This window comes from Polypterus senegalus, chromosome 18, assembly GCF_016835505.1.
Source record: "Polypterus senegalus isolate Bchr_013 chromosome 18, ASM1683550v1, whole genome shotgun sequence".
NCBI lineage: Eukaryota > Metazoa > Chordata > Cladistia > Polypteriformes > Polypteridae > Polypterus > Polypterus senegalus.
The window spans coordinates 48,378,849-48,397,256 of NC_053171.1; the positions used below are offsets into that span (position 1 = coordinate 48,378,849).

General features: G+C 38.7%; 1 protein-coding gene across 4 annotated transcripts in view; it reads left to right on the top strand.

Moving 5' to 3' along the window:
• fermt2 (fermitin family member 2) overlaps positions 1 to 18,408 on the top strand; it is a 117,941-nt gene that overhangs the window by 82,698 nt on the left and 16,835 nt on the right. For all 4 annotated transcript variants that reach the window (XM_039741592.1, XM_039741593.1, XM_039741594.1 and 1 more), the window contains 6 exons: positions 238 to 345; positions 1,413 to 1,547; positions 5,980 to 6,029; positions 13,036 to 13,160; positions 13,625 to 13,731; positions 14,202 to 14,423. In XM_039741592.1, coding sequence (XP_039597526.1) covers positions 238 to 345; positions 1,413 to 1,547; positions 5,980 to 6,029; positions 13,036 to 13,160; positions 13,625 to 13,731; positions 14,202 to 14,423 — 747 coding nt within the window. The remainder of the gene's footprint in view (positions 1 to 237; positions 346 to 1,412; positions 1,548 to 5,979; positions 6,030 to 13,035; positions 13,161 to 13,624; positions 13,732 to 14,201; positions 14,424 to 18,408) is intronic.

The window sequence follows — 18,408 nt, forward strand, 5'->3', positions numbered from 1 at the left end:
AATGTTTTGATGCTGCTCATTAGCATCACATCAAGAGATTTAAGTGTACAAACATTTACAGCTAAAATTAAGACTATGCAACTGAACTTTTCAAACATGTCATGCATGTAATGAAATTAACTAAAATGGTTTGCAGATTGTATGTTCTGATTGGTCGCAGAGCCTTAGTGAAGTGTGGCTGTTGAAATATTTTTATGCTCGGCTGCTGCTTACTGTTATCTCCTCTGATTTCTTTAGTATGATGCTATCAGAGTTAACCAGCTCTATGAACAAGCTAAATGGGCCATCCTACTGGAGGAAATTGAATGCACAGAAGAGGAGATGATGATGTTTGCTGCCTTGCAGGTGAGACATGGATGCTTGGTACTTTTGATGCTCCTATTGTGGATAATAGGCTGTCGGCATAATGACGTTGCCCCTAAAACTGAAAGCTAAATTAAATGTTTGCAGCAGTTTAGGTAACTGTTTCTGTTTGCAGTGCGCCACATAGTACATGCAGTGCTTCCTGGAGTATGCAACTGTCTTGAAATTTAAGACCTGAGAAATTTTTTGCCTTTACTGGTTTAATTACTAGAAAAGAGTAAATGCATTCCTTTCAACAAGGAATGTCTGGTGAACTATATACTGTATGTATATATCACCACAGTGAGCAAAAGGGGCTGGTATTAGCAATATCGAATCTATATTCTTGTAGAGTTTAATTTTTTTTTCTGCTCAGTGTCCATAGTCTTTCTGAATAAGCTTGCTTAAGATTAATGCAACAAGCTTAACAACAAATATCTGTGGCCAATTTTATGGAAGGATCAGGTCTATCCATCACCCCACTTTTCCCAGGAACTTCAGTCAGCAATGGCCACAGCCTGTGTCCTTAACATAGAAGAGAATATAACACACCACATCTTTACAAATCCTTGAGTCCTGAATTATATTCAGAGCAGATTTTTAGGATCTCTCAGCTCTGCATGACATTCTTATACAGTGTATCTCTTAGAAATGAATGTGTGCGCCCAAGAAACAGGTACTGTATAACTCTAATATTGTCAGTAAAAAATTTTGAATCAGATTTAGGCAATTACTTTTATTTCTACTTTAACATAGTCTTTTGCTTGGCAAGTCTGAGAAGTGATTTGTATTACTCACCAGTTAATATAGCAAGCTATCTCCCGTCATTACAAACTTTCTTGATTATTTTATGGAATTATCACTTTTACCTTTTAGTCTTCTTAGAGTTTTGCTTTTAAATGTATTATAAGGCTATGCAGATCATTTGACTGTAAAATTAATGCAGACAGTCAACTGGAAAAATGGCATATAGACCTTAAACACCTTGCAGTGACAAGGTAATGAAATATAGATTTAAGTGCAAGAAAAGGTACGAAGCTAATCATCTTTTGTCTGTGCCTCCCTTTCAGTACCACATAAACAAGCTGTCCATCATGTCCTCTGATAACCACATGAACAACAGTGACAAAGAGGTGGATGAAGTGGATGCAGCCTTGTCTGATCTGGAAATAACTCTAGAGGGGGGCAAAACATCCAGCATTCTGGTATGCACATCTGAAAATGTACACATTATCTTTGTAGTTATTAGAAACAAAAAACTGAATTGTATATATGTGTCTATGTTACTTGCATCAGTTCAGATTTCCATAGAATGGTCAACAAGAGTGAGGCTAGTATTGTAATCTGACATATAACGAAGTATAGATGTTGTAAATACGAAAGTATCACTGCATGATGATGATGAACTTGCAAAAGAAGCTGGAGTTTTACCAAATCATTGTCAGTGAGCTCATCTCAGAGAAAAGTAGATTAAGTGGATTCAGAAACTTAAAGGAATTTTTAATTACATTTTTTGTATTCTGAGGCCTTTTGTGGTTTTTCATAATAATTTAGGGATTGGTTATATTCGTGTACAAAAAATTATTCGAAGGATCAGGGATTCTTATGCTTGTGGTAATCTAAAATCTTTAAATACAGTGGACTCAAAGAATTTGAACCCCTTCTCTTCCTGCACACTTTACAGTTTTTTTTTTTTAAATAAATTGGACATTTTTGCCTGTCAACCTACACTTAACAACCCATCACAAAGTGAAAACACATTTTAAGAAAGGTTTACAAATTTAATAAAAAATAAATACTGAAATTTTTCATTCATATAAGTTTTCAGACCTTTACAGAAGCCCCTTTGGCAGCAATTACAGCTTTAATTCTTCTTGGGTAAGTCGCAACAAGCATTGCATACTTGTCAATTAGGCAATTTATCTAGACAGAATTGTACACTTAACAGGTTTGGATATAATAAGTTTAAAAGCTTACTATACTAAATGGTTTACTATCTCGTTTTGTTTTTGTCTGTTAAAACAAGCATAATCAACACCAAATACTGAATATGAACAATTTTATGCAATTTTATAATTTTTAAAATATTTTGTATGTAATTTGTGCTGAACAAATGTGTGCTGACTATTGGCATGTTTCATCTTTTCCTTTTCTTGCCCAGAATGGTCCAATTTGTGATGAAATTTAGGTGAATTTTATGATTTGAGGGTTTTTTTCTCTAAACGTCTACAGGACACAACATGTACTGCTCCAAGACGATGTGCTTATAATTAATGCCTTCAGTACTACATTCAAAAATATCCCGAACTGGGCTTTATTTTCTACAAGCCATATTAATTTATGATTCCATCTGAGGCACATACAATTTAGGGACAAAATTGTGCCACCTGCAGACCTGAAAAGATATTAAAAATCAGAAAACAGATTCTACTGTATTCTAAAAGGTGTGATCATGAAAATCATTGGGACTTAGGAAGAGTAGGGCGTTGGAGTTAGTGTGCAGACCCCACCAAATTGTATTGAGGGAAACTAAGAAAAACTAGCATGCATTGTGAAGGTATGGGGTGGTCAATACTTGAATAGCCCGTGCATAAGAACAGTAAACCCTTATTGAGTATAGTAAAAGAGCAGGTAATAGGAGTGTGGACAGCCACAAAATGACAGAAACAGCATCTGAGATTAAGAGCAATATATATATATATTTTCTAAACTTGCTTATCCAGAGCAGGATCACATGAAACTTGGAGCCTATCCCAGCAGCTTTGGATCCAAGGCAGGAAAGGTATTTTCAGCTGTGAATGTAAAACTAAACAAGATTAATAAATACAGAATAAATACAAAAACACGTTAGTAGGTTTCATTTTTCACCAGTTGGCAGACTCTTCACCTACCTACCTGTTAGTTCAGTAGAGGCATTGTCAACTCAGGAATTTTATAAGGTTTGTATTGCTTCATTGTTAAGCAACCTTTTTTAAAGCAAAAGCAATTGGTCAGCAACAATATGCTGATCTTGTATGTTGACCTAGTCAGTCTCTTGTTTAATTTTCAAAAAGGATTTTTCCTGTGCGAAGTGGCAGGTGAATTATTGTCAACAAAACAGACACCTGAGAAATAAACGGAAACATTACGCACTTGCGATTTTTCTGTCCATATTGTAAAGGTTTTGTTGACCAGCACATTCTGACTTCAGGCATTTGAATTACATCTTGATATACAGGAAGCACACAGAAATGTGACAGCTCATCATAACAGGCTTGTGCAGCCTGGAATTTGGCTTAGTTGTGTGCTTCTGTATATACTGTATTTGGCTCAGTCAGAATTACAGCTACCATACCATCATTTATGAACAGACTAAAATTCTGTAAGGGATTATCTGTATCCAATACTTCTCTTTTGAGCCCTGGAGATCCAGTGAACAAACAGCAGCTTTGAAAGTTGCCACACACTTTCAAAGCAAAACTATCATCTTGGTACACTTTACTAACAGTGTAACCAGAAGCTTATCCTACTGTTACTATCAACTACTGAAGAACTGTCACTGTTATCACATAGTAAATCACATTCTTCATCACACACTTTACATGCTCGTATTCAGCTTGCTCTGTCGCCCAAATGCTGCCTCAACCCCAGCCGCCGATGACTTGATTGCATATATGTGGGAGGCTTGTGGTGGATGACTTTCTGTTTTAGAATTAAGTTACAAGGGCTAAAGACTAGCAGCAGGCATATTTATTCAAAAAACTAATATGAAATTCTTATTAATGTATTTTGATTATCTTTGGGACCCCTGCAGCCCAGGTTATCCAATTGCGCAAGTCAGGTTGTTAGGGAAAACTAAAAATGTTTTTAGTACATTTTATTTCAGTTAGTCTTTTCAGCTACTTGAATAGTTTTAGTTTTTCATTTAGGTTTTATTTTTTGTTTATGAAAACGTTTTTTTGTTAATAGTGTCAACTTTTATTTTAGTTTTTTTGTTAATAGTGTCAACTTTGATTTTAGTTTTCGTTAACTATAATAACCTTGGCAGTCTCAAACTTTTTCCAGTTCGCCGTTGTTGAGATCACTATTCTACTGGGAACACTCAAAGCTTAAACAACAGTTTTATACAGTGGCCCTTGATCTATGCCTCAACACAATTTTATCACAGATATCTACATAGACCTTGTTTAAGGTGTCTGCCTTTCCAAACTATTTCTATATCCGTTTAGTTAGCCACAAGTGGACTCCAGTTAGAGTTCTAAACACATCTCAAGGATAGTTATAGCAAGCAGGATGCCCCTGACCATGATTTGGAGTGCGATAGCAAAGAATCTGAATACTCGCATAAATAAGGTATTTCAGTTTTTTTTTATTTTTACTAAAATGACAGTTTGTCATTATGTTTCATTGAGCATACACTGATGGGCAAAAATAGCAAATTTATCCATTTAAAATTAAACCTATAATGGTGTTCTGAAAGTGAAGGAGGTCCAAATGCTTTCTAAATTCACTGTAGATGCAAAATGGTATAGGCATAATTTGTGACTGTCTGCAGAAACAACTAGGGACTTGTTAATAAGCCTTTATTAGAGCTACACCATATGATCGAAAGTAATCAAATTGTAGAGAAATTTATTGACTCAGTATGCAGTGTGCAATGATTAGATCTGAGCACTTTTGACAAGCAGCACAATTTAGAATAAATATAACATTTTTCTTGCTAAGTGATCTTCCACAATCAAACTGCCTTATGATCAGCTATAAGATATGGTATGTATTGACTTTATCAGTCTCTACATTCAAGAGTCTGCACAAGTGTGACTTTATTCAGATTCTTGTCTGTTTTTGCCTGTCTACTTACTTTTATTTCAGAAAGGGTACTTTGAACTAAGTGTAACTGTCTTGTGAAATATTTTCTTTCTTTTATATACTGTTGCAAAGGCTTTGTGCTGTGATGGTAAGGAATTTAAAAATTACAGTATAAGCAGACAACTGTATTAATTTTCAGTTTTATTTTGAAAAGCTAACAAACCTTTGACACCTTCTGCAATTACTCATGACAGCTCTTATGGACTGTGTGTGTGTGTGTGACTAAATGTATAATATGTATATAGTGATTACTTGATAAGACTTAATTTAAATCTAGTATAGTTTTAATAAATACAAACATGATACAGAAATTCCAATAGATTAAAAGAATGTTTCAATATATTTTGTGGTTGAGGGGTTTATTACAAAACAAAGTATATTTTTTATATTAAAGATGGAAATTTTGCTTGTATATGAATGGGTCAAGGATAAACAAACTCCATTTCTTCCAACTGTACTCTCCAGACTAGCTGTGTGTCATAACTAGGACAGGTGTAGCCATGAATGGTTGAAGGATGCAGTTTGCCCTCTAATTTCATCCTTGGCTCTGCACTGTTTGCCAGTTAGCATTCTATGGGCCAATATCTACTTATCACACAGATCAAGTTTGGCATTGTTAAGATACATTGCCAACAAGAGGTAAACGCCATAGAAACATTTCCAGTTTTGTTAAAATGTGTTCTCCATCTTCCTGTAACAATGTAGTTGGAGTATTTTCACATGTGATCTTTACTAACTACCATTATGGAGGAGCTACCTGTTTATCATATGATGTTTTTCCCTCTGTAGGGTGATATTACTTCCATTCCTGAGCTTGCTGACTACATCAAAGTTTTTAAGTGAGTACAATGACCATAACTTTCATGTGCCTGGAAAAGTGGTATACATTTATGCATTTGAGTGTAAACCTTTTTTTTAGCAAATATGTTGAGTAAAATTGTGAACACTTGTGAATGCATGTAATTTGTGAGGCTTGAGCCCTTTTAACTTGACACAAGTCTGTCACCTAATGCCTTTAAGGTATATAAAATAAAAACATGTTGTGGAACAGAGTAGAGTCCCAAGAGAGCTATTCCAAAGTCGTGTCAACCAAATAAATAAAGTGGGTTACATGTAAGTTCTCCAAAAGTGAAGAGACAGCCCTGTAAAACTGCAAATTTTTAAGTTATTTTCTTAATCTTACTTTGAGAGCAAAACACATTAACGACAAATCAGAGTCGCAAACATAAGCATTCTAGTGGTACAAATACTTGTGGATTTTTTTTTCTTTTAAATAAATTCTTACATTTAAAACATACCCAATTTTGCTATTAGACTGCAAAAGAAGCCACTATTAAAATAACATCTTCACCTTTTAGGAAGGAAGTTGTGATTTATGAGCATTCGTATGCCTGTATGTAAAAAGTTTTTACCACTTTCTCTTTTGTCTTTGGGCCTGGCACGTTGCTTCACTGTTATTTCAAAGGTTAACCCAAACATGTTCTCTTTAATAAACTATTCTATATATTGGTGTAACAAAGGTTGGACAAGAAGAATATATGCACATACAGTATGTCTGAAACAAAAGTTGACAAAATGTGAACTGACTAGGTACAGTAACTTAGTAATGAAGATGACAAAATCTTTATGAATTATGTTTCCTGTTTTAAGTTTTCTTCCGCAAATTAAACAGTTTAAGAAGTACATCCTCGTACAGCTTTCCAATTACTTTGGAAGCTTTCTTGTGTTCTAGTTGGTGAGATGTGCGTGAATCATGAGCCTTACTTTTGTAGGTTCTTCTTTCTTTTAAATACAGCAACCTACCTGCATTTTTTCCCCTGAGAAGCCTGCCAGTGTGTGAGGGTTGTAAAGTTATTAGTTTGGAGGTATGGCATAGCAGCCATAGCAGCACCAGTGTTTACAATGGAGGGAGAACTTAGTACAGAGAGTTTAATTTTTCTTTTCATATACAGTACATTGTGAAGATTTCTCCCAGAACACAGGCTGCTTTTTGCAGATTAAATAGTACTGCTCACCAGAATTAAACACATGGTTGCACAGGGCAGTAATGATGCTTAGCCCTTGCCTTCAGCCTTTGAGGCAGTTGGATACAGGTGGTTTTTTACCCCGATTTTCAGATCTCACAGAGAGATTTTTCCATATATCTAGAGGGATAGTGCAGTTTGCATTATGCAGCTGGGTCTCATTTGTTTTGTAGCACCTTGTGGTTTCAGTTTGCACAGCCCACACATACACACAGATAATCTCTTACCAGAATGGAATATGATTGCTATACGCAACAGATATAAAAGGAGCAGTTCCACAGTAGGTACGTTGTCATATTTAAACTGAGTGACAACTGCCTGACACTTTCTTGGTGGCATTCTTGACATGAGCTTCTGATTATGTCTTTTTGTTCTGGTTTGAACCACTTTTTTTGGTTACCTTGCTGGTTTTAAGCACATCCTCCTCTGTTTTCTTTATGCATATTATTTTTGTGTGGTCTTTGGAGAAAGTTGGTTTTAGGGTCAGTTTCAGCTTTGGAGGACTGATCATTTTGGCTTTCATTAGCTTTTCCTTGTTTGGGGGTGTATTAGGAAGTTACTGTGTACTCTTTAGCTCTTCCTGTCACTGAAAGCAGTTTTGTTTATTCCAAGGCAGCTGGCTCTTATTGCCTGGGAACAAAAAATAAGAAACAAGTTACTTTTTCAGATTTCCTGCCACAGTTTGTATGCAGGCAAAGCAGAATGAATATATGTGGTGGAAGGTCGCTTGCAGTCCAATGCTTCTCTTGACAAATAGCTTATTTAGACTAGGTTGTAACTTTTGTTAGTATATGCTTATAATAGCAATCAGTTTTATACAGCAGAGAAAAAAATGTGTGTTGTACTATAAATGCAAGTATTTTCTTGACAGAACTGTTTTGAGGTCTAATGAAATCTACTAACTGTGCATAAATGTTATTTTATTAGAAATTGTGTAGAAAACAGCATTTAAGTGTTTATATGTTTAAAAAAATGTGCAGTGTGTTAGCTTTGCAGTTTTTGGACCTTTGTAAGTGTGACTATATCTAGGATGCCCTTTTAATGAGCAGCAGTGGAATCCAGTCCCCAATTTTGTTGTGTATGACCTGATACGTGAATTACATTTTGAAAGGTGCTACCAATGGCTTCCTCTTCAGTAAAACTGAATTTTTCTTTTCAAATGCATAAAACCTGAGAGAGTAGCCATATATTAAAGTTTCAAATACTACAGTAACAATGTGCCCCACAAAAGAAGTGTATATTTTGGAGGTAATATTTGATATGGTATTTAGCACTTTGAGGTAAAGCACAAAGTAAATTGCTCAATGTTTTAGGAACGGCTTCCTATCTCATCTTGACACCTGCTTGTTTTGTTGTCCCCACTATTTAATGCCATCTTTGCTAAACTTTTTCCTTTTACCTCAGCATACAGAATATACATGTATACTTATATAAAAAATATCAAGCTTAGTTTCAAATACTATACCAATATCAGTTTTGAGGGAGGAATGTTGTCACTGTAACAGTTGTATGATTTGATGGCTTTGAAAGATTTAGATTTGAAACATTGAGATGGCCCTATGGGTCATTGTGTGATTTGTATGTGCCTTCCTTTCAGATTTCCAAAATTATGAGGTGTACCAAATACTGCATGGCCAGTGACATTGTATTTATATGGATTATTCCAGCTAACATGCTAATACAGTTCACCTTTTTGTTTCGCTAAGTTTACTGGTTTCCAGATATCTCTCCACAAGTTTGAATTGCTGTTGACTGCCTACTAACTCAGACCAAGCATGCTCTACATATCACCCCGCTGTTGGCTCATGCCCAAAACGTACATAGTTGTCTATCAGTTATACCTGGTTTTGTCATTTTTCTTGACTGTGTTGTTAATTTAGTTTGTTCCTTTTGAAACTCTCTCCTTATGTCTGTGTGTGGAACTAAATCAGTATTCAAATTCAGGTTAATGTTAAGCTCAGATTTTATCATTTGTGTTTGGTTATTTGCGGAGGTGAATCTCTTCTATTGGTCTGCTGTACTCTTCTTGATTCTACTTTGTTTTCAGCCCTTATGATGCATGTTGGCCTATCCCAAAAATGTCCATGCAGATTGCCAGGTGTAGAGCATCTCTGCTGGTGTTTCATTTTTCATTCATAATTTTGTGTATGTAGCAAATACACCTGCCTGACAAGTGTGCTGTAAAATAAGAGTAACTGAAGTAACTCAACAGATGCTTTAAACTTTTTTTTTTAAATAACTAGCAAAATACCCGCTCTTCGCAGCGGAGAAGTAGTGTGTTAAAGAAGTTATAAAAAAGAAAAGGAAGCATTTTAAAAATAATGTAACATGATTGTCAATGTAATTGCTTTGTCACTGTTATGAGTGTTGCTGTCCTATATATACACTGCTCACAAAAATTAAAGGAACACTTTAAAGAAACACATTAGATACATCAGATCTCAATATGAAGTTGAATATCTATACAAATAACGACAGGGCAACGTCTTAGGAACAAAAGGATGCCAAGTCTTGAGGCCGGGCATTGTCGTGCATTAGGAGGAAACCAGGACCTACTGCACCAGCGTAGGGTCTGACAGTGGGTCCAAGGATTTCATCCTGATACCTAATGGCAGTCAAGGTGTCTTTGTCTAGCTTGTAGAAGTCTGTGCGTCACTCCATGGATATGCCTCCCCAGACCATCACTGACCCACCACCAAACTGGTCATGCCGAATGATGTTACAGACAGCATAACATTCTCCATGGCTTCTGCAGACCCTTCAACGTCTGTCACATGTGCTCAGGGTGAACCTGCTCTCATCTGTGAAAAACACAGGGTGCCATTGGTGGACCTGACAATTCTGGTATTCTATGGTAAATGCCGATCGAGCTCCACTGCGCTGGGTTGTGAGCACAGGGCCCACTAGAGGACGTTGGGCCCTCAGACCACCCTCAAGAAGTCTGTTTCCGATTGTTTGGTCAGAGACATTCACACCAGTGGCCTGCTGGAGGTCATTTTGTAGGGCTCTGGCAGTGTTCATCCTGTTCCTCCTTGCCCAAAGGAGCAGATACCAGTCCTGCTGATGGGTTAAGGACATTCTATGGTCCAGTCCAGCTCTCCTGGACTAACTGCCTGTCTCCTGGAATCTCCTCCATGCCCTTGAGACAGTGCTGGGAGACACTGCAAACCTTCTGGCAATGACACACATTGATGTGCCATCCTGGAGAAGTTGGATTTTCTGTGCAACCTCTGTAGGGTCCAGGTTTCGCCTCATGCTACCAGTAGTTACACTGACCATAGCGAAATGCAAAACTAGTGAAAAAAACAGTCAGAAAAGATGAGGAGGGAAAAATGTCAGTGGCTTCCACCTGTTGACCCCCAAAACAGGAATGGTTTATCTCATTGTTGCCCCTCTAGTGCACCTGTTGTTAATTTCATTAACAGCAAAGCAGCTGAAACTGATTAACAACCCCCTGTGCTACTTAACTGACCAAATCAATATCCCAGACGTTTCATTGACTTGATGCTATACTCTGATTAAAAAGTGTTCCTTTAATTTTTTGAGCAGTATATATATATATATATATATATATAAATAAATAAAATAGCAAAATCCCCGCGTATACCACGTTGTCAGTTCAGTAGTCCGGTTGTAATATGACCAAGCTGTGCACTGAGATTACTTTTGAGAATGCAACGTCTAGTTTTGTCCAGGAGGAAAGCAATGTTGCCTCAAATCAATGGCATCCTTTTGTAGGGTGTGTCCCTGAGACTTATTGTCATCGCGAAGCAGAGCCTTACTAGAAATTTGAGGCATTTGAATTGAAATGGGAGATCAGAGGGTATAACTGTGATGTGAGGAATACATTCAGCGTGTGGCGCTCTGCTGTTTTTTTGTGTAGCTGCCTTCACACAGCTTCCCCGCTGCTTTATAAACGAACGCCATATAAGGCTGTCATTTCTCCTTGCTTCGCGGTTCTGTACTGTTTTATTGTTCGCTTATTACAATTCCTATAGCTATTGTGTAGCTATTCGAGACTTACTGTACTGTTCAGGTACCCATTTCCTTTATTTAATCCACGGCTTGTACGCTATTTTTTTTTTTTGTTTATCACGATTAGAGATATTTATTGATTCCCTCCTTCAGCTGACTGCCTGCTCATATAAGGAGCTCCGCTGGCTTTTTGTGAAGCAGCCTTTCACAGGTTCTCCGCTGTTTTATAAACGAATGACATATAAAGCCATCCTCTTTCCTTGCTTTGCCAAGAAAGCTGCCTTTTTATTTAATCCACGGGTTCTCCACTGTTTTATTGTTTATTACGATTATTATAGTTCTCTTTATATATCACGTTGTCAGTTCAGCACTCTGGTTGTAATATGACGAAGCTGCGCAAGCTCACTCTTGAGAATGCAACGTATAGTTGTCCAGGAGAAAAGCAATCTTGCCTGCAATCAATGGCAACCTTTTGTTGGGTCTGTCCCTGAGACTTCTTACTTCACATCGCGAAGCAGAGCCTTACTGGAAATTGGAGGCATCTGAATTGAAATGGGAGATCAGAGGGTGTAACAGGGATGTGAGGAATACATTGAGTGTGGAGAAACTCTAGAGACAGCGTGTGTATTAACTTGTGGATTTTTCTGTGAGTATTTGGTGGCAGCGTGACAAAGTTGCTTCCGCAAGACCACATTAGCTGAGGAGCTCAGCTCAGCGAAATGAGGTGAATGGGAGGGGAGAGGATGACGTCACTCCCCCACCCACCTCAACTGTCAGTCCCCCCCCTCAAACACAGTCTCTCAGAATTTGTATAAGCCCAGCCCTTCACCAGCAATTTTAACTTAGTTAGAAGTGATCAAAACTCTCGCTTATACCCTGCGTCCTCTCATTAAACTTGTATCCCGCATTAGTCGTGGGCATGACAAACCCCAGCGGCAGCCTGTCTATGAACTTAATTTAAACTTTAGGTTTACACTATGCTTTGTTTCTGAAGTAGCTGCAGTCATGAATATGGTTGTATGCGTCACTGTGCATGACAAATGGCAGTGGGAGAGTGTCTGTAAACTTAATTTAAACTTACGGTTTACACTGGGCTTTGTTTCCGCAGTAGCTGCACTTTTGAATATGCTTGTATGTGTCACTCGCTCGCTTCTTATTGTTTCACTGCCTTCTCAATTGTATAATGCATGTTTTCTTCAGCGCTTTTTGGAGCTCTTCCTTGTTTTCTACGTACTGCGGTCACAGTCGGTTCACGTGATTACGTGGGAGGCGTGATAATGTCATGAAACTCCGCCCCCCACGGCCATCGAGCTGAACTCCATTACAGTATATGGAGAAAAATAGGTTCCAGTTTATGACCATTACGTGTAGAATTTCGAAATGAAACCTGCCCAACTTTTGTAAGTAAGCTGTAAGGAATGAGCCTGCCAAATTTCAGCCTTCCACCCACACGGGAAGTTGGAGAATTAGTGATGAGTGAGTGAGGGCTTTGCCTTTTATTAGTATAGATACTGTTTTCTTCAACGTGAGAACAATATTGACTGGGTAATTTTGCAGACTCCCTGGTATATGTGAATAAGTGAAACTATACATTTTTCGGGAAGGAAAAGAAATGACGTCTATAGACTCCCAAGCCACCACCATTTGTATGTTTGCTCCATCCATTTACCATTTTTCCATTAACATTGATTGTTGGATTGATAACATGAATATCTGTGTTATGTTCTTTTTGAAATGGACTCATTTGCTTTTTACAGCACCTTGTCATAGTGCGTTTATAACATAAAGCATGGTGGTTGAAGATTGACCCTCATTGACTGAAGTAGTCATACATAATGTTTTTTAGACCAAAGAAGTTAACTCTGAAAGGTTACAAGCAGTACTGGTGCACATTTAAAGACATAACAATCTCTTGCTATAAGAGCAAAGAAGAGGCTCATGGAACTCCTGCTCATCAGATGAACTTAAGAGGTAAGATACTGCATGCTTTAGTGGTCTTATTGAGTAGACTAATAAACAAAACCTCCAGAAACCATAGGAGATTACTGGTAAGATTAAACTGGTTAAGAAAAAAAAAAAGCTGAGAATGTGTCTAATTTTTTTTATTTAGAAATATTAAGTTTACTTAGTGTTTTCTTTCAATTTTGGGAGAATGGTAAGGAGCATCAACAATGTTTACAGAAGAACCAAGTATAGCCATAAAATGGTAAGACAGGGTTGAAAATGCTTGATGGATATAAAGATTTGCCAGGTGATGTCTCATAGGCTTTGTCCACACTAACACAGATAAATGTGAAACACCATTTTAATTTTGAAAGTTTTCTATACATAGTGGCACCTTTTACAGATTAGTATTAGATTGTAAGTGGAGGAAAAATGCATGTATTAAGTTTTAACAATTGCCAAATTAACCTATACTTGAATGTTCTTTTTAGGGTGTGAAGTGACCCCAGATGTGAATATCTCTGGTCAAAAATTCAACATCAAATTGCTGATCCCAGTGGCAGATGGTATGAATGAGATATGGCTGCGTTGTGATACGGTAGGTTAATTTGCTGCATTTTTCTACCATTTTTCACTCAAAATTGTTTCTTGAACATAGCCACCCAGTTTTTCTACGCTTCATTTAAAAGGGCCTGATGCTTTCTAATCTGGTAATGCAGGGGGAATTTAAGTGGCATTTGTAAGTAGCATAAAATAATAGGCATGCTAAGGAGAATGTTTCCCAGCTTTCATAATATTGTACTGTTTGATAATGTTAAATAATCCCTCTTTATGATGTGATCCTGATAAAGGAGCATGTGAATCAACCCATTAAGTCACCTCTGCTAATTCCAAATGTCTACACATTATGTCCAGTTGTCATTCTTGAAGCAATTCTGTTTTGAGTGTACAAACCCTTTGACTGTTTTGTCAGTCTTAACAAGTAACAATAGAAGTTGTTGCTTTCCATTTTTGCCCTTTTGTTCAATTTCTCAAAACCTACTCAACCCATGTCCTCTTTGGTTTCAGGAGAAGCAATATGCCAGCTGGATGGCAGCCTGTAGGCTTGCCTCCAAAGGGAAGACCATGGCAGATAGCTCCTACAATCTGGAGGTCCAGAATATACTTTCATTTCTGAAGATGCAGCACCTGAACCCTGATCCTCAGATCATAGCCGAGCCAATCAACACAGATGTCAACCCTGAATGTCTGGTTTCACCTCGCTACCTGAAGAAGTATAAAAATAAACAGGTACTTCTATTGGGTGGCAGTGTCAAAAATGTGTGTCTGACAATGTTGTTTATAAATTAATGAAGGCATGGGGTGCAAAATATATAGATTGCTTGTTTTGCTCTTTCTGAACATTTTATTCTACAAATTGCTTCCTCAGATCTCCTTTCTAGTGACAGTATAGAATTAAAGTAGAAAACCTTAGTTCTGACTGACAGTCTGCTCAAGAATACAAAGAGGAGATGCCTAATATAGGTGCCTGTAGTTCTTGAGGGAACAGTGTTTATTTAAAAACTGACAATTTTTCTGTTAAACTTCACTTCTAATACAATCGCCATACTCAAGGCTTAAGGGAGGGGGGCATGGGAGTGGTTACCAGGCGTGATGTGGGCGTGGGCATTTCCGCACTGAAGTCCACAGGTGTGGGATCACCCGTGCCCGTAATTAATGCTGGGAGCTACTAATCGCCACACCTGTGACATGTCCCCCTTATAAAAAGGAGAAGCGCGAGTGTGGAGAGGAGAAACGGAAGAACGGAGGTTAAGGGAGAAGAGGAAGGCGAGAGGAGAAAAGAGCTGGTGTGGGAGTGAGTGAGCAGGAAAAGCAGGCTTGTGAGTGTGGAAGCAGGTAGCTGGGAGGAGAGCCCTTGAAGAGTGTTTGGGATGGATGGATGGATGGATTGGGTCGCTCCTGGTGAACATTTCAGAAGATCAGGAGTCAGCGGCAGGCTTGGGAAGCTGAGCCCCAGCGTGAGCTCCTTGGCCATTGGGGGAACCAGAGTCACAGTCCTCCTTTAACCTCATTTTAAAGGCTTTGTTTTTTTGGATTTTAACCTCCACTTTTATCACCTCATTTTATGGATTATTTATTTATTAACTTTGAGCACTGCACTGTGGACACTTTTTGTTTTTAATAAAAGCACTTACACACTTTACACCTTCACTTTGCTCCAAGTATGAATTGTCCTCATCTGCCAGCTCATCCAGTTACATAACTGACAGTGTTGGGTTCAAGAGGCTCTCGCAACAAGAAGAGGGGGCATGGAGCCGAACCCGCACTGTCGCAGAGTGTGCATTTTAATAGATTTTTCACAGCTGTTCAAAACCTATGTTGATTAAGTTATCCCCTACATGCAATCTAGGATACTATAATAGTAATGTTTGTCTGTATGTCTGTCCGCTTTTCACGAGAGCACTACTTAATGGATTTAGATAGTTTTTTTTTCTATAATTAGCTTGAACATTCCGGTTAATTATGCAACTTCTGTCATTACGCTAAATATCGTAGTTTGCTTGTAAGAGCAATTTATTCTCATTAATCCAAGACATGGGCTGAGGGGAGGGGAAAGTGTGATGTCAGGACTCTAAGAGTTGGTCTACCCTGCGACTCCTGTTTGATTTTCAAAGTTTGTCCAGTTTCACTACTATGTGGGCGGAGCCCCAGGGGACAGCGTGTGTGTGTGTGTGTACATATGTAGGTACGTACAGTGGAACCTCGGTTTACGAGTATTTTGCAAGACAAGCTAAAATTTTCAATAAATTTTGACTTGATACACGAGTGACGTCTTGCAATACGAGTAGTACGTATATGCTTTGTTTGCCGAGCGCCACATGATCACAACTGAGCTGATGGTTCTTCTCTCTGTCTCTCTCGCTGCGGGATTGTGGGCAATCATCTTCTATTGTCCTCCTGAGTCTGCATGCCTCACTCATATAGTCAACATCCGTAGGAGCGTATACTGTTTACTACAGCTTTGTGACTGTGTGTGCATGTGCTGTGACGTGCGAGTCCCCGTCTTGCACCACCAGCTTTATTCAGCTTGAAGCAGCAACATCGTGGTTATTTATTGTAGCAGGATCTGCCACTCTCCTATACAGAGACACAGCAGTCAGGCAGGGCCATGGCCAAGTAGTACTGTGCCCTGCCTGTCACCTGCTGACTGCAGGCGCTTATAGCATGTCCGCGATCTTTCTGGATTCGCTTTTTACAGCAAACTTCTACAGCGCTGGGAGACTGCGATTGCTTTGGGACATTCTTCCGCATATCGTCCCGTTGGGTGGAATCCCAAAAGAATTTAGAAACTCACTCACACTAGCCATGATTTTTTTCAAAGGTAAAGTGCAGGTTAATTTGTTTTATGTATTTTTACTTTATATTTTGTATTAATCATTTTTATATGAATAGTTTTGGATTGTGGAACGAATCGTCTGAGTTTCCATTTTTTCTTATGGGGAAATGCACTTTGATATACGAGTGCTTTGGACTGCGAGCACATTTCTGGAATGAATTATGCTTGCAAACCGAGGTTCCACTATGTATGTATGTATGTGTGTATGTGTGTGTATGTATGTAATATATTGTGTGTGTGTGTACAGTGGGTACGGAAAGTATTCAGACCCCCTTCAATTTTTCACTCTTTGTTATATTGCAGCCATTTGCTAAAATCATTTACATTTTTTTCCTCAATGTACACACAGCACCCCATATTGACAGACAAAAAAAAATAATTTTTGAAATTGTTGCAGATTTATTAAAAAAGAAAAACTGAAATATCACATGGTCCTAAGCATTCAGACCCTTTGCTGTGACAATCATATTTAACTCAGGTGCTTTCCATTTCTTCTGATCATCCTTGAGATCACCTTCATTTGAGTCCAGCTGTGTTTGATTATACTGATTGGACTTGATTAGGAAAGCCGCACACCTGTCTATATAAGACCTTACAGCTCACAATGCATGTCAGAGCAAATGAGAATCATGAGGTCAAAGGAACTGCCTGAAGAGCTCAGAGACAGAATTGTGGCAAGGCACAGATCTGGCCAAGGTTACAAAAAAATTTCTGCTGCACTTAAGGTTCCCAAGAGCACAGTGGCCTCCATAATCCTTAAATGGAAGACGTTTGGGACGACCAGAACCCTTCCTAGAGCTGGCCGTCCGGCCAAGCTGAGCTACTGGGGGAGAAGAGCCTTGGTGAGAGAGGTAAAGAAGAACCCAAAGATCACTTTGGCTGAGCTCCAGAGATGCAGTCAGGAGATGGGAGAAAGTTGTAGAAAGTCAACCATCACTGCAGCCCTCCACCAGTCAGGGCTTTATGGCAGAGTGGCCTGTCGGAAGCCTCTCCTCAGTGCAAGACACATGACAGCCCGCATGGAGTTTGCTAAAAGACACCTGAAGGACTCTGAGATGGTGAGAAATAAGATTCTCTGGTCTGATGAGACCAAGATAGAACTTTTTGGCCTTAATTCTAAGCGGTATGTGTGGAGACAACCAGGCACTGCTCATCACTTGTCCAATGCAGTTCCCACAGTGAAGCATGGCGGTGGCAGCATCATGCTGTGGGGGTGTTTTTCAGCTGCAGGGACAGGACGACTGGTTGCAATCGAGGGAAAGATGAATGCGGCCAAGTACAAGGATATCCTGGACAAAAACCTTCTCCAGAGTGCTAAGGACCTCAGACTGGGCCGAAGGTGTACCTTCCAACAAGACAATGACCCCAAGCACACGGCTAAAATAACGAAGGAGTGGCTTCACAACAACTCTGTGACTGTTCTTGAATGGCCCAGCCAGAGCCCTGACTTAAACCCAATTGAGCATCTCTGGAGAGACCTAAAAATGGCTGTCCACCAAGGTTTACCATCCAACCTGACAGAACTGGAGAGGATCTGCAAGGAGGAATGGCAGAGGATCCCCAAATCCAGGTGTGAAAAACTTGTTGCATCTTTCTCAAGAAGATTCATGGCTGTATTAGCTCAAAAGGGTGCTTCTACTAAATACTGAGCAAAGGGTCTGAATACTTAGGACCATGTGATATTTCAGTTTCTTTTTTAATAAATCTGCAACAATTTCAGAAATTCTTTTTTTTTGTCAGTCAATATAGGGTGCTGTGTGTACATTAATGAGGGAAAAAATTAATTTAAATGATTTTAGCAAATGGCTGCAATATAACAGAGTGAAAAATTGAAGGGGGTCTGAATACTTTCCGTACCCACTGTATGTACTGTATATA